This window comes from Colossoma macropomum, unplaced genomic scaffold (genome assembly GCF_904425465.1).
Source record: "Colossoma macropomum unplaced genomic scaffold, Colossoma_macropomum, whole genome shotgun sequence".
In the NCBI taxonomy this organism is placed as follows: domain Eukaryota; kingdom Metazoa; phylum Chordata; class Actinopteri; order Characiformes; family Serrasalmidae; genus Colossoma; species Colossoma macropomum.
In genome coordinates this window covers 8,742,320-8,756,023 of record NW_023494808.1, presented here as the reverse complement: position 1 = coordinate 8,756,023, position 13,704 = coordinate 8,742,320, and the positions used below count along the sequence as shown (strand labels likewise).

The window sequence follows — 13,704 nt, the reverse complement described above, 5'->3', positions numbered from 1 at the left end:
ATAAAATGACTAGCTAGCCACAATTAGTGTCTATGGCATTTACAAAAACTAAACGCAGAGTAAAAGAGAAAAATCAGAACTTGAAGCTCCTCGTTGTTGCTACTGCTGTTTATGTCTACTGTTAACTGTAGATTAGTAGACCCCACTCCCCTAGAAAGTCTCTTAATCTGTATGAGATGGGATGGATTAAAATTGTGAACTGCCTAGGTGGCTCTGAGGACCAGTTGGACCAAAATCACTGCAATAAGCAGATATATTTAAACAGGTTTCTTTAAAAAATATTATCAGCAGTGAAATTCATATTTGACAAAGAGCACCACAGAGGAGTGGACACATGCAAAGTGGACATGGCGGAAGAGAAAGTGAGTGTGAGAGTGAGCAAAAGAGGAAGAGTGCCGTGTCATGACAAAAGAGGAAGTTGGGATTTCATAATTTCACACGCTAGCATAAACCACCACACCATATTGAGAAAGTGTTGTTTTGACTGGATTTGAGGCTGGTCATGTTGTCGTAGAGAATATAATGAGGAATGTAAGCTAGCCGGAATATAAGACAAAAAAAATTGTCTTGCATCGTTTCTTCTCTGATTCTCGGTCACACAGTAATAACAGCACTTAATAACTGTACCAATCCTGGGTAAGAATTACACCAGTCTCCTGAGTTCCTGTCCCTGGCATTACAACAGTTACAGGCGTTATGAAAGTGACTTAGTTCCAGTGAAGAGCAGTCAAGTCTGTGAGAGCCAACCACTTTAGACAAAAGCTAGGTTAAATTAATAAGTTGGACCGAGGGGCTGTATGTGACATCATTCAAAGAAAATTGTAGAACTAATGTCAATCACAACCAACTGGTGGTTAGCTGTGTGAGACATGATACAGACAGTTAGCTTTCAGTTAAAAATGAAGTGTAGTCAATAGGCTATTGGAAAATAAGAATGTTCTCTGCAAGTAGCAAAGTAGGAAACTGTCAATGTAATTTGGGTAGACCTTTAAAAGTGGGCTTCATGTTCTCCAAGTGATGGCTGGCGTCCTGTAGAGGGTGTAGTACAGTCCGGTTGTTCAAGGCTAAATTTGGCTCACCGGTTTAAGACTAGTTTTGCAGGGCCAGATGTGATCTCACAAAAGGAATGTCTGCAGAATACCATGACAATGTTTGGACAAAATGTGGGTGGGATCCAACTGAGTGTGCAATTTCTAAACTGATTTGACTGAATCCTAAGAATGTCACTCAAAGTGGCAATGATGCACTCATCAACATGACGGACAACAAGCCTGCCATAGCCCATTGATATAGCCAATTTGACATAGCTGAAAAATACCCCCAAAACCCCGTTAAGCATTTAGATGTGTGTCATATGTGTGGAACACACATATAAAAAGAAACTTTACCTCTTGAAAAGGAAAAACAATTCCATTAGAAATAGCATCTACGTAGCCTCTTTTGCAGCTGTGGATGTTGTAAGAGCTTGAAGAATTTGGGGAGGGAGCATGCCCCTGTTAACAGTAGATTTTGCCACAATCCAGCAACAAAAGTTTAACAAGTGGTCCCCAGACATGTATTGTTGTTAGGCACAAAGAGACTACTTTAAATTCTTCTGAATACTCAGAACAAAAAAATAGCAGGCAATGTTGATTGATATCTAAAAGAAATGGGTCTTGTTTGAGGTCTTGAAACAGAGAAATGGAGATTACAGAGAAAAGGGGCAATGGGTAGATTCCAGAATGCTGTGTGGTATAAATGGAATTGATAGCTTGTTCCCTCCTTCTAAAAGACCTATGCAGATGAAAGTTTTGTCCATGGAGTATAACCATAGTCCACATCAGGTTTATTCCATAGTGCTGTAGATCTCTGATGGATCCTCAGTCATGGAAGTAGAAGACCTGCATCAAGAAAGCAAACACAGTGTAATACATTTGAATTCATTATTTAAATATTTTTTATTTTTATGCTATGTAAGAGTGATCAAATTAACAGAATCAAATAGTTTGATAAGGTTGTTTTTCTCACCTGTTGTTAGCACTAGCATGAGTAAATCTAACTCTAGCATACTCAGTGCGGTCCCCTTCAGTCTTCTCTACGACTTTATCACAGTGAAACTGGATGCTGGCATATTGAACCTCCTCATCAGTTCCAAAGGCAGAATCTGAGTTTCTGGCTCTGGGCACTGCACTGGCATAATAAACATCATCCTGATTGGACAGATCTGGATCAGGTGCTGTATCATTTGTTGCTGCTCCCATTGCAACATTGCTGTAGATATTTTCCTGCAGTGAGAAATAATGACACACTGCAAATGATAAATCAGTAAATCATATCAGAGAGTAAAGTTTTACTGAGATAATAAAATGGTAAGTGTTATAGGGTCATTATCACAAATGGTGCTTTTTATGTCTCTGCAACAAATATCATTAAAGATTTTTTTTTTTTCCTGTAAGTCATTTATTGTAGTCATTTATTATAGACTGCCTCCAGGGGGCAGTAGTGGGCTAGAGGTTAGGGAACCAGCCTTGTGACCGGAAGGTCACCGCTTTGATCCCCTTGGCCAACAGTGTGTGACTGAAGTGCCCTTGAGCAAGGCACCTAACCCCCAACTGCTCCCCGGGTGCCATGGCTAGGGCTCCTCACTGCTCCAGGCAAGTGTGCTTACTGTCCCCAAGTGTGTGTGTTCACTAGTGTGCATATATGTGGGTGTTTCACTGCACAGATGAGGTAAATGCAGAGGTCTAATCCCTCTGTGTGCAAACACAGTTGGCTAATGGTTCTGAATTCTATTCTAATTCTATTCTATAATTTATACAATATTTAATACGAATTTCCTAATTGGTAATCACATGGCAATGCCAACTTAAACAGAATCAAACAGAACTAAATCTACAATACAGAACATTTATAGTCATGTTTCTACACTTATGCTCATCATTTCATAATATATTTTATCATATTATTTTTTATGTACTGTCAAAAAAGATTAAATGCATGTCCTTGCATCTGCTGTCAACTCTTTTATTATTATTCAGACTCCAAGGGGTCATAGGTCAAAAAGTTATTGAAACTAAGTGCTAAACGCTAGCACAGGCAATCACCAAACTAAATCACAGAATTTCATCAATCACAGAAATCACAGGGATTGTGCCATCGATTTAATGCCTGGTACTGCACCTCCTAAAAGTAGGGTGAGTGGAAGACAGCATTCATTACCGCTCATGGACATTATGAAAATTTGGTGATGTCATATGGTTTGGCCAACCCCTTTCAGCCTGAGCTCCATAGAACTTTGATTTCTTCTTGCTTGCACTCATTGTTGGGACATAAACCTGTATGACTGTAAAGTTGAATGGTTGTCTACAAAATCAGATTGACGTCAATCATTCACAGCGCTATGTCCAAATAAAGTCTTGTTAATGTCCTTATTGACATCAGAAGCTGCTGCATTTCTTCCTTGTTGTTCATGACTTGAACAGTAAATGGTGTGCTCCTATGATTCAAAGTGTCTATTTTAGTTTGCTCATCAATTTGAAGTTAAAGCATTATCAATTTCCATTTTCATGACCCCCTGCTTACCATGATTCATACTCCAGCTTTTTTCTTGCTTGTTAATATAAGCAACTATACATCTAGAAGGCTGTCATCTAGCCATGTCATGTATAAACTCTACTTGGCTTGTCCTCAGTCACACGAGTGCCATCCAACCTCACTATCCCATGTTATGGCACAATTATCTCAACAATTGTTCTTTTGTGCCTATCCTTGTGGTTTTTACAGAACATGTTTATCATTGCCTTCTTCCGTAAGCTTTTATGACATCTCATTCTAAATCCATAGGCATTAATGTAGAGTTGGTCTCCCTTTGCAGCTACAACAGCTTCCACTCTTTTGGGAAGTTTTCTACAAGATTTGTATGTGTCTGTGGGAAATTTGGCCCATTCATCCGTCAGTCTCTATTCTAGTTCATCCCAAAGGTGTTTGATGCGGTTGAGGTCAGGGCTCTGTGAGGGCCAGTCAAGTTCTTCTGCACCAAACTCACCCAGCCATGCCTTTATGGACCTTGCTTTGTGCACTGGGGCTCAGTCATGCTGGAACAGAAAGGTTCTTCCCCAAACTGTTCCCATTAAGTTGGAAGCATAGAACTGTCCAAAATGTCTTGGTATGCTGATGACTTCCCTTCACTGGAACTTAAGGTTCTAGGCCAACCCCTGAAAAACAGCCCTGTATCATTATCCCTCCTCCACCAAACTGTACAGTTGGCACAATGCAGGCAGACGGGTAACGTTCTCCTGGCATTCGCCAAAACCAGACTCGTCCATCAGACTGACAGATAGGGAAGCGTGATTCTTCTCTCCACAGGATACGTTTCCACTGCTCCAGAGTTCAGTGGCAGTGTGCTTTACACCACTTCATCTGCCACTAGGCATTTTTATGCACTATGCCCCTCAGCACTCGACGACCCGCTCTTTAATTTCACATGGTCTGACACTTCATGGCAGAGTTGCAGTGATTCCTAAATGCTTCTATTTTTCAATAATATCACTCACAGTTCAATAATATCACTCACAGATCTGGAATATCTAGGAGGGAAGACATTTTGCGAACTAACTTTTTTAACAGTGGCATCCTATTACAGCACCGCGGTCGAATTCAGTGAGCTCTTTAAAATGACCCATTCTTTCAGAAATGTTTGTAAAGGCAGACTTCATGGCTAGGTGCTTGATTTTACACACCTGTGGCAATGGGACTGAATGAAACACCTGGGTATAATGATTTAAGAAGTGGGTTCCAATACATTTATCTATATAGCGTATGTTTAGTCTGGCACCTCTGCTAAGACCTGTCTGTCCCAGGAGACCCTGAATGGTGTTAAAGCTCCAGGCAGTAAAATTTTCTGCTTTCCTAATACATGCAAGCTTCTTCACCTCATGAAGGATCCAAACAATGAAAAGGTTCAACCCTGTAACTTTGATGAAACTGAAATCATTCTCTAAGAGGGAACACAACTGCAGAGTGGAAGTACAGTTCCCAGCCTTATTTTGTCTGACTTAAAGGTTTCATAATGTGTAACTTGCAGAGATTTTTTTCCATGAATGCATGCAAAACACAACATCTGTGCAATGTACTCTTGTTTTTTTTTTTTGAGAAGTAATGGTCACCATAGACCAGAAATGTCAACCGTTATTATTATTATTTATTTAAATGTAAAACTGAAATGTTGGAACAAATACTGTAAAACATTTCAGACACCTGTGATTGGTTTGTTAGCAAATGTGAGCATGTGTATACCATGAACAGGAAATAATCAAAATGAATAGAGTTCAAAATAGTGTTTTCTTTTGTATTTTATTATCAAATACTTGTGTAACTGTATAAAACTTTTGTTTTAGGGGACTTGCCTGTTTTTGTTCTGCATAATTGGCTGAATCATGCTTTCTTTTCCTTCTGAAATAGAATGATAACAATATTAATAATTAGTAGAAGAAGAAAAACAGAATTATTAAGTATATTCTTACCTTACACACAAAACAGCAATGATGGCAAATAAACATCCAACAGCTACCATGCCTAGAACGGCATATAGAACTGCATTCCAAACCCCTGTGTGGAGAGAAACAGGAAAGTCTGGTTCAAGTTATGCTAATTTCTTTTAGGAATTTAACAAAATGTTTCCCAGATTAAACAGCTATTTTACAATTCATACGTTTTACAGTGACAGTCACTGCAGCTGATTTCTGAGATCCGTGTTCATTCTGAGCCACACAGTAGTAGGATCCACTCTGTAGAGCCGTGTAACTGTGTCTAGATCCTACAGGTGAGCTTCCACCTTCTTTAAACCAGGTGTAGTTCTGGACAGGTGGGTTTGCATTACTGCTGCAGGTCAGAGTCACTGAACTGCCCTCTGCTGTTTCACTGATGGATGCCTGGGCTTTTTTTGGAGCATCTAGGAAAAACAGAATGGCAGTAAGGCATGTTTATAACTGTAGATGATGTTTCTAATTATATCAGCTTAAATATTTCCAACAAGCAGAATAAAAGCTTACATAAAACTGTTAATGACTTGTACTCTGCGTATCGAGAACCTTGCGTGTTGGCTGCCATGCACTGATATTCCCCACTCTCTGCAGAGCTGATGTTTGAGATGTTGTAGATCTGACTTTTTGATTTCTGCAGAGTTCCACTGCTCAGTTTCTTAAACCAGGTGTAGCTCTGCACAGGTGGGTTTGCATCACTACTGCAGGTCAGAGTCACTGAACTGCCCTCCACTATTTCACCAGAGGGACTGATGGACACTGAGACGTTCTTTGGAGGATCTAAATAACAGGACAAAAGCAGTGAGTGATCTAGTCATCACAAGATATTAGATCTTTACAAAAGAGATTAAAAACATGCAATCCACTGGAACAAGTAAACCCGCACTTACACAGAACATTCAGAGTTACAGCAGTGTATTTGACTATGTATCCATTGCTGCACCTGCACTTGTATTCTCCACTGTCCACAGAGCTGATCTTGTTCATTGTGTAAGTCTCTCCTTCTGCTACTAATGATGTTCCTTTAAACCAGTTATATTCCACAGGTGGGTTTGCATCACTGCTGCAGGTCAGAGTCACTGAACTGCCCTCCACTATTTCACCAGAGGGACTGATGGATGCTGAGACACTCTTTGGGCCATCTAGAGGTAGAAAGACACATTACACTTCATGGGGGTGCTGATGATAAAATCCTGATGAACTTCTTTATAGTTTACTGCAGTTAGCTATTATAGAGACAACTGAGGATTATTATTGTTGCAGTTTTTTAAATTAATTTCACCAGATGATGGAAAAAATTAGGACTTTTTCTTGGTTATATGATGACAAATAAATAAATATTTACTCCATTACATGTGCATCTGGTATTTAGATTTTTAAAGAAAGAAAATACTTTATCTTTGAGTGCATTTAATGACTTACTAAGCATGTCACAATGGTGTGTAAAGGTGGTGAATCACCATTAACATACATAAAAATAAATGACTGAATAAGCCTACAAACAAAAAACGAATTAAAGATTTATTTGTCCCAGTACGAAAGACCATTCGCTGCAGTGGGTTTGCCAGGACAAGAGTTGGGAATCACTGTCTTACAGCAGAGCTTTAACTAATTAAAGTTAGTTCAAATATTGGTAGACATTCTCCACTACATCCTGTATAGTTTTAATCTGTATCACCTGCAATTCATTAACCATCACTTATGTTTTCCCCTATATAAGCAGGGCTTGGTTCAGTCTTGGGCTTATCTCTTGTGACACTGCTAGAGTGTTTTTTTTTGTTGTTGTGTATTTTATTCATTGGAGTTATGTTCCTTTACTTTGAACTTGGGTGTTAATTTACTGCTCATAGAACTCGAACATTTTGCAAACTAGTGGTTACAACCCCACATGTTACAAATGGGATCGTTGTTTGTCTACAGGAAGGATGTTCGAAACAAGTTTAACAATGTTAAAAAATAAATAAATAATACAATAAATAAGTAATAGTAAATAAATAAATAAATAGAGCCATCTTGCATAAAGCACAGACATCTTTGGAAAATTTAATGAACTGAACACAAACATGCAGGAACACAACAAAAATATACTGTGAACAAGTGATCAAATCAGTGGATTCAAATGAAAGACTGCCTTTTGCAAGGAATAATGGAATGCAGACTGCATCATGTTTCTTCAGCTATGTAAATCTGCACCAGACAACAGCACCTCCAAAGCCTGAATGAGCACTTTCAGACATACTTTCCAGATTTTGATTGTTGAAATATGACTGGGTTTTCAGTGAGACTGAATCAACAGATCTGCCGTCAAATGAAACAGTTGAGTTAGCGTGATTAAATGCTATAAAGAACATATATGCAAGTAACTTTGCAAGAGTTTTGTACACTACAAAAACAGAGGACCCAGATATTTCTTCCTGTGCACTGAAAATGATGGTCTCCTTTGCAAGCTGCTGTCTATGAAGGTGGATTCAGCACTCTTGCAAGAAATGTAAGCTAATCTTCTAAATAGACTGATAAGTAAGTGCAAGGAATATTCCTTTGATTGCCATTTAATTTAAACATATTGCAGCGTTTACCACTAGGAAAGATGAGACACAGCTTATACACACTGTATTGTGCTTTATTAACAGCTGTAGTTGGCCACAGCTTTGCCATGCATAAATGGGCTTTAGGCTAATTCTAGCTCTAGCATTAGCTCAGGCTGAGGCCTGAGATGAGAAGAGAATCTCAGGCTTGGTCTGCACTTTGCCCTTCTGAGCTCCCAACTCTCCCATTTCTTACCCTTAATGCATATACACAGCTCGGCAGCTAGCCCACCTTCACAATAAGTCCCCATAAGAACAAACCCCATAAAACACATGCTGCTGGAATAGACATGAGCACATTTACCAAATATGCTACAACATCTTACAGACACATTACTGTCCCATTACCAAACATGAGCTTAGTTGTGGAAAACACAAAAATGTGCAGTAAATGGATCTCCAGGGCTGGAATTATTAACCACAGTAATTATTAACCACTGATTTATTACTTTATAAATAGATATTACTGATGATGCCTCAGCTTTGGGTTTTAATACAAACAGTTCAGCATGAACCCTCAGCTTTCTTTGTTTTCTGAGACAGAATGAATGAATCTGTACTTACATCTGACATTAAGAGTGACCTCAGGAGAGCGAAGGCTCTGACCCAGTACAGCACAGTAATACCTGCCTGCATCCTCCCTGCTGACCGACTGCAGGTTGAGCTGGTCAGTACTGGAGGATAAAGGATGCCAATTTTTGTACCAGGTGAATGTTGGTCTGACTGTCAGACTGCAGGTGGTTTTACATGTGAGAGTGACTTTATCTCCCTCTATCACTCTCTCAGGAACCTCCACCTGGAGATCTGAGAACCAGAGAAAACAAACTCATACTGTGGAGACTCAAACTAGCTGAATATATCAGTGATGGTGTGACTTCCTGCACAAAAGTAAAGCTAAAACTTAAGGCTACTTCAGACTACACCAATGGGTAGAACTGCCCTTTAAGATAAACAAACACATCCAAACACAAACACATTCAAATCTGAAGCATTAATAGAGATAGTAATAAGCTACTATATAATATATACAAAATAATCACTTACAGCTTACTTTCTATTGAGGGGTGCCAAACCCAAAAGCCTAAATTTACACTTCTAACACTTTTTTTTTTTTTGCATTCTTTTTCAATATTGTTTGTAGAAATATATTTTGATTTATTTTCAAGTGTAAAGATGCAGAGAATAATTATTCAATAAATAAATAGAATAAATAAATAAAAACATTTACATTTTTTTGTCTCACATTTTTATGTCACTAGCAAAACACAAAGGTTTGAACCTATTTGGTAGAATGATCCATGAAATAACTTGTATTCGATCATCTTAAAAAATCTGCCGAACCACTTTTATCAGACCATTTAGAACTAGGATTTTATTCTATAATGCATCCAAAATTTCAAATAAAATATTGTTTGGTATTGAAAGTTAGTCTGAAATGCTTTGTGAATGATTTTCTGTGGCATGCACAATTAATGCAATTATATTACAGAACTGCTTTGTGAATCCTGAACACCAGTGAATGAAGTACAGTGTCTTATTTCTGCTGATGGATCTTACCTGTGACTGAAAGATCAACTCCACCTGCACCTTGATACTTTCCTCCAGGTCGGTCTGTTATAAATCTGAAGTAGTATTTACTTTGATCCTTTTCTCTCACAGTCTTAAATCTGAGAGTGCTGTCACTGTGTTTATCTCCGAGGTACAGAACTCTGCCTCTGTACTCTGGCTGATATAACAGATCAGGAGGCTCTAAACCTTTAGTCCACTCTTTGGTCCAGAAAGCTTTTCGGACCCAGTAACCTCTTGGATATGTGTAAGTGCAGCTCATGGTCACTGTAGAGCCCTTTAGAGCACAGATAGATTTAGAGTTGTAATTCACAGCCCACCCATCCTGAGCAGCAACTCCTGCAACACAAAATACAGAAATTAAAATAAAATGTCATAAAATCTGCTTTTTTTCTAAATCTGCCCATCTGAGCTCATTTGGAGCTGAAAGCACAAAGTGAGAAGCTCCACAGGTCTTACAGTAGGAAGGGGGTAGGGGTGCTACACAAAAACAGGTATTACCACAGTGCAGAAAACTGTTACACTTCACTCGCATAGCACAACTCACAGAATATCATATAAGAGAGACTGGAGGTCAAGTTTTTCAGTTTCACTAACCAGCTACAGGGTGTTATCACTATTATACTTCAACACCATCCCAAAAAGACAGGAGCAGTTGGAAGTCTTTTTTGTGAAACACTGACTTACATGAAAAAGTCAAATTTTATGTCCAAAAAATAATTTCGTTAGCACTCATAAAAATAGAGGTCAAATGTTTAACTGATATTGCCTCAGTTTGCAGTTTGTGTACAATGTATACTAGTTTCAAACACACATGTTGAAAACCTAGCAGTGTAGCCCAGGGTGGCTAGAAGTTCAACACAGCATACAGTAACACTTTATTTGGATGGTCCATTGTAGATGCTCAGTATATCTTTTAGTAATATTCAATTAAATATCTATTAAGTTGAAGTTGAGTGTGAAAGATTCTATTAAATCTGTCCCTAACCCTAATCCTAACCTCAAGGCAAAGCCTACACCTACTCCTAAACCTAACCCTAACCATAATGTTGTTGATAATCAATCATCATCAGAAGGTTTTTAATGATTATATATCTGTAGATCATCTATAGAGAACCATCCAAATAAAGTGGGACCCAACATACAACTTGCACATTTGACTAAATTCTTTCATAAATATAACTTTATGGGTTTATATTCAATTACAACCCAGTCAATCTAGTCAAAATTTGCAAGGTACAGTGAAAACAGCGTTTTTACCCTCCAGATCTCACCTATAAAATAAATCATTAAAATGAAACTTTAAAAATGATAAGAACATTTGTGGAAAGCTCTGACTCACCAGAGATGAAGAGCAGAAACACCAGAGACACAGTCAGAGACATTCTGAGTGAGATCAGCAATTTAACCTGTGCAGTAAGAACATGTATGTGAAAATACTGCTTGCTTACAAAGTCATAAAGCTTAGCTGACATCTATAAATCTGCCAAACTACTTTTATTGTGAAGACACGGAGCCCTGAAAGCATGCATGCAGATTCTTCTCTATCATTTAGAGGCTTGTTATATAATGAGTAGTTTTACTAGGCCTCATATTTGCATGGTTTTGCTTGTTATATAAGTACCAAAATAAATAAATAAATAACACAAAAAATGTCAATATTACATAACCAAACTGTGTGTGGTTTATGTAAAATGGACAAAAAAATTTTGAAAGTACATTTTAATGAATGAAAACACCCAAATAAGCTACACTGCAATGTCTCAATTTTGTTCAATTAACATTTAAATTTGAGGTAACAAACTCTGTGTAAACTGACACTGTTAAATTGTGTGGCACAACTGAATTAAGTTCATGCAACAGTGATTTTTTAAAGTATACCTGAGTATCACAAACCTTTTATAGCAGAAATCACCACTAGAGAACAATAGTCAAACTATAGTTGGTGACTTAAAGACAAGATCATCAGTTAACAAGTCTTCAATACTTCCAAAAGCACTAAGAATATATTCCTACCTTCATTAAGCGACTGAGCCCAGAGAACAAACCCAGAGCCCAGACGGGGCTTCATCAGTTTTAATTGTCAGACTGTATGTGGTTAAAAATTCATCTTTCTTACTTACACTAGCATTCTTTCTTCCTCTTTTAGGTCAAGCAGGCCTTCCTCCTGCCCAGCATGAGACGTCCACAAAAAAAATCTACATTTTCCAGTTTCCTTTTTAATGTGCTTCCTTATTTAATTTTGAAATATTTACAGTCTCTGCAGTTTGATAGTTTTCTACTGAGAAATGTCAATACAAAACATGACTGGAGGCAAAGTTTCCCCTGTTATCGATCACTTTTGCCTGTCTCTTCTTGTTTTTTTGTAGACAGTGTGGGCGGCTTCAACCGGCCAGCAGCTCCATTTTTTCACACTGTAACTTCTCTTTTTCTCTGAACGCTCAGAGCATCTTATAAGCATGATTGCCTAAGACTGCTCAGTCATAACAGTCAAATATTACCACACACTGAGCACAGGGTCTTCGCTTGACTGATTATGTTGTTCATTTGAAACTTCTCCATTCTGTTTACCAGCATCAGTGACTGAGGAAGATGAAGGTGGATGTCTAGAAGCTCACATTAACTCTGATGATAGTAAAATCTTTCACAGCGGTGCTGCTCTGACTGCACAAACACACTCATTAGCTGTAGTGATAAATGGAGCTTAGCTTTAGCTTTAGCAGATGTAAATATGGAGCTGATTCACAGTGAACTGGACACAATGAGATTCTGACCAACATTTAAAGTAGAAACACTACATGAGCAGAATTTGGAATGTGTGACATTTAGTACAGTGCTGATGTCATTTCCTGTCTGGCGTAGAGGAGTCAAATTTAGAATAAAGAAGGAGGAAAACACAGTGGTTTGTATTTAACACCAGCACAGCTGCAACACAGCATTTTCAAGCAGGAACTGGATGTTGTTACACAGTTTTAGCAGACAAATATGAAGCACTGGCTTCAACTGTTTGGTAACACTTTACTGGGTAACACTTTATGTAAAGCCTACCTACATAAGGACCTTAAAACACATGCATGAGCATTGAATATCCTATTTATAAGGCAATAGTTGTGTGTTATATTGTGCAAATGTATTTATAACAGCTTATAATAACAACATTATAACGCAATAATCGTCAAGATATCATAAACTGAAGCAAATGACATTTTAATAGCATAAGGATTTTGTACTTTAACTCATGTAGAACTGATTTGAACTTCTAAACTGGACCTTTGGTCTCAGTTCCTTTACTTGTGATTGAGGCTTTATAGCAGTGTTATAAATGGAAGAAATGTCCTTCACTTTAGTTTAAGGTCCCTTATTTTGATGTAGTGTCATTCACTTCATAAAGCATCTTGTGCCATCTTATGGTTACTATCATGAGCTGGTCATAAATACTCAAATACTGCTTTATAAATATGTTATTCAGTGCTTATGCATGTGTTATGTAGTCCCTATGTAGGTAACCTTCAAATAAACTGTTACCTCTTTACTGTATGTCAAATAATAAGACTACATTACAATTACATAAGCCTTTCAGGACAGCTAACTGAAACCTACATGAACATTTATAAAGGCTTTTTCCAAAAAGCAGCAGTTTCAACTTCAGTGTCAAGTTGACATAACACCTGTATGAAGTGACACAGGTTTTTGTTGTCATGAGGTTGTTGTAACACTTTCTGGAGTGAAATGACAGCACATCGCGGCAGCTGACTCTGTAGCTCAACGTATTTTGGTGTCTCAAACACATGGTGAAGATTATGTTATACAACTTGACAAGTGAGGCTGGTTACAAAATCAAACAAAAGGTGAACACTTTGACATGTTTTGACCCTTTGTGGTAACACTGAAATCTACCGTATTGTACTTACTTTGTGAAGGTTTTGATACTGATACTCTGTTACAACAGAGCTGCAGATCTGTTCTCTGGGCCTAGAGTAACGTGAGTATCATATTTATGCTTGTAAGATTGTTATGGCATGACACTGTAATGA

The 13,704-nt window shown here is 38.0% G+C and overlaps 1 protein-coding gene across 2 annotated transcripts; it reads right to left on the bottom strand.

Annotated features, from left to right (window-relative positions):
* Positions 1 to 5,169: 5,169 nt before the first annotated feature.
* On the bottom strand, positions 5,170 to 12,073 carry LOC118797805 (B-cell receptor CD22-like). Of its 2 annotated transcripts, none has more exons than XM_036557076.1 (7): positions 11,794 to 12,073; positions 11,013 to 11,079; positions 9,662 to 10,009; positions 8,669 to 8,908; positions 6,410 to 6,661; positions 6,030 to 6,299; positions 5,170 to 5,929 (listed from the first exon to the last, which is right to left on the bottom strand). In XM_036557076.1, exons 2-7 carry the CDS (start codon positions 11,053 to 11,055, stop codon positions 5,664 to 5,666), a joined length of 1,419 nt encoding a protein of 472 aa, XP_036412969.1. In that variant the 5' UTR covers positions 11,056 to 11,079; positions 11,794 to 12,073; the 3' UTR covers positions 5,170 to 5,663. The 2 variants fall into 2 exon arrangements, with proteins under 2 accessions (XP_036412969.1, XP_036412968.1); XM_036557075.1 differs by lacking the exon at positions 11,794 to 12,073 and adding an exon at positions 11,687 to 11,759.
* Between the last annotated feature and the right edge of the window lie 1,631 nt (positions 12,074 to 13,704).

Bases quoted from the DNA above. Each gene is read 5' to 3' on its own strand.
- LOC118797805 (XM_036557075.1), bottom strand. The intron at 10,010-11,012 runs GTGAGTCAGAGC...TTTGTGTTGCAG, and splicing joins GTTTCTGCTCTTCATCTCTG to GAGTTGCTGCTCAGGATGGG. The intron at 6,300-6,409 runs GTAAGTGCGGGT...CCTGTTATTTAG, and splicing joins TGTAACTCTGAATGTTCTGT to ATCCTCCAAAGAACGTCTCA.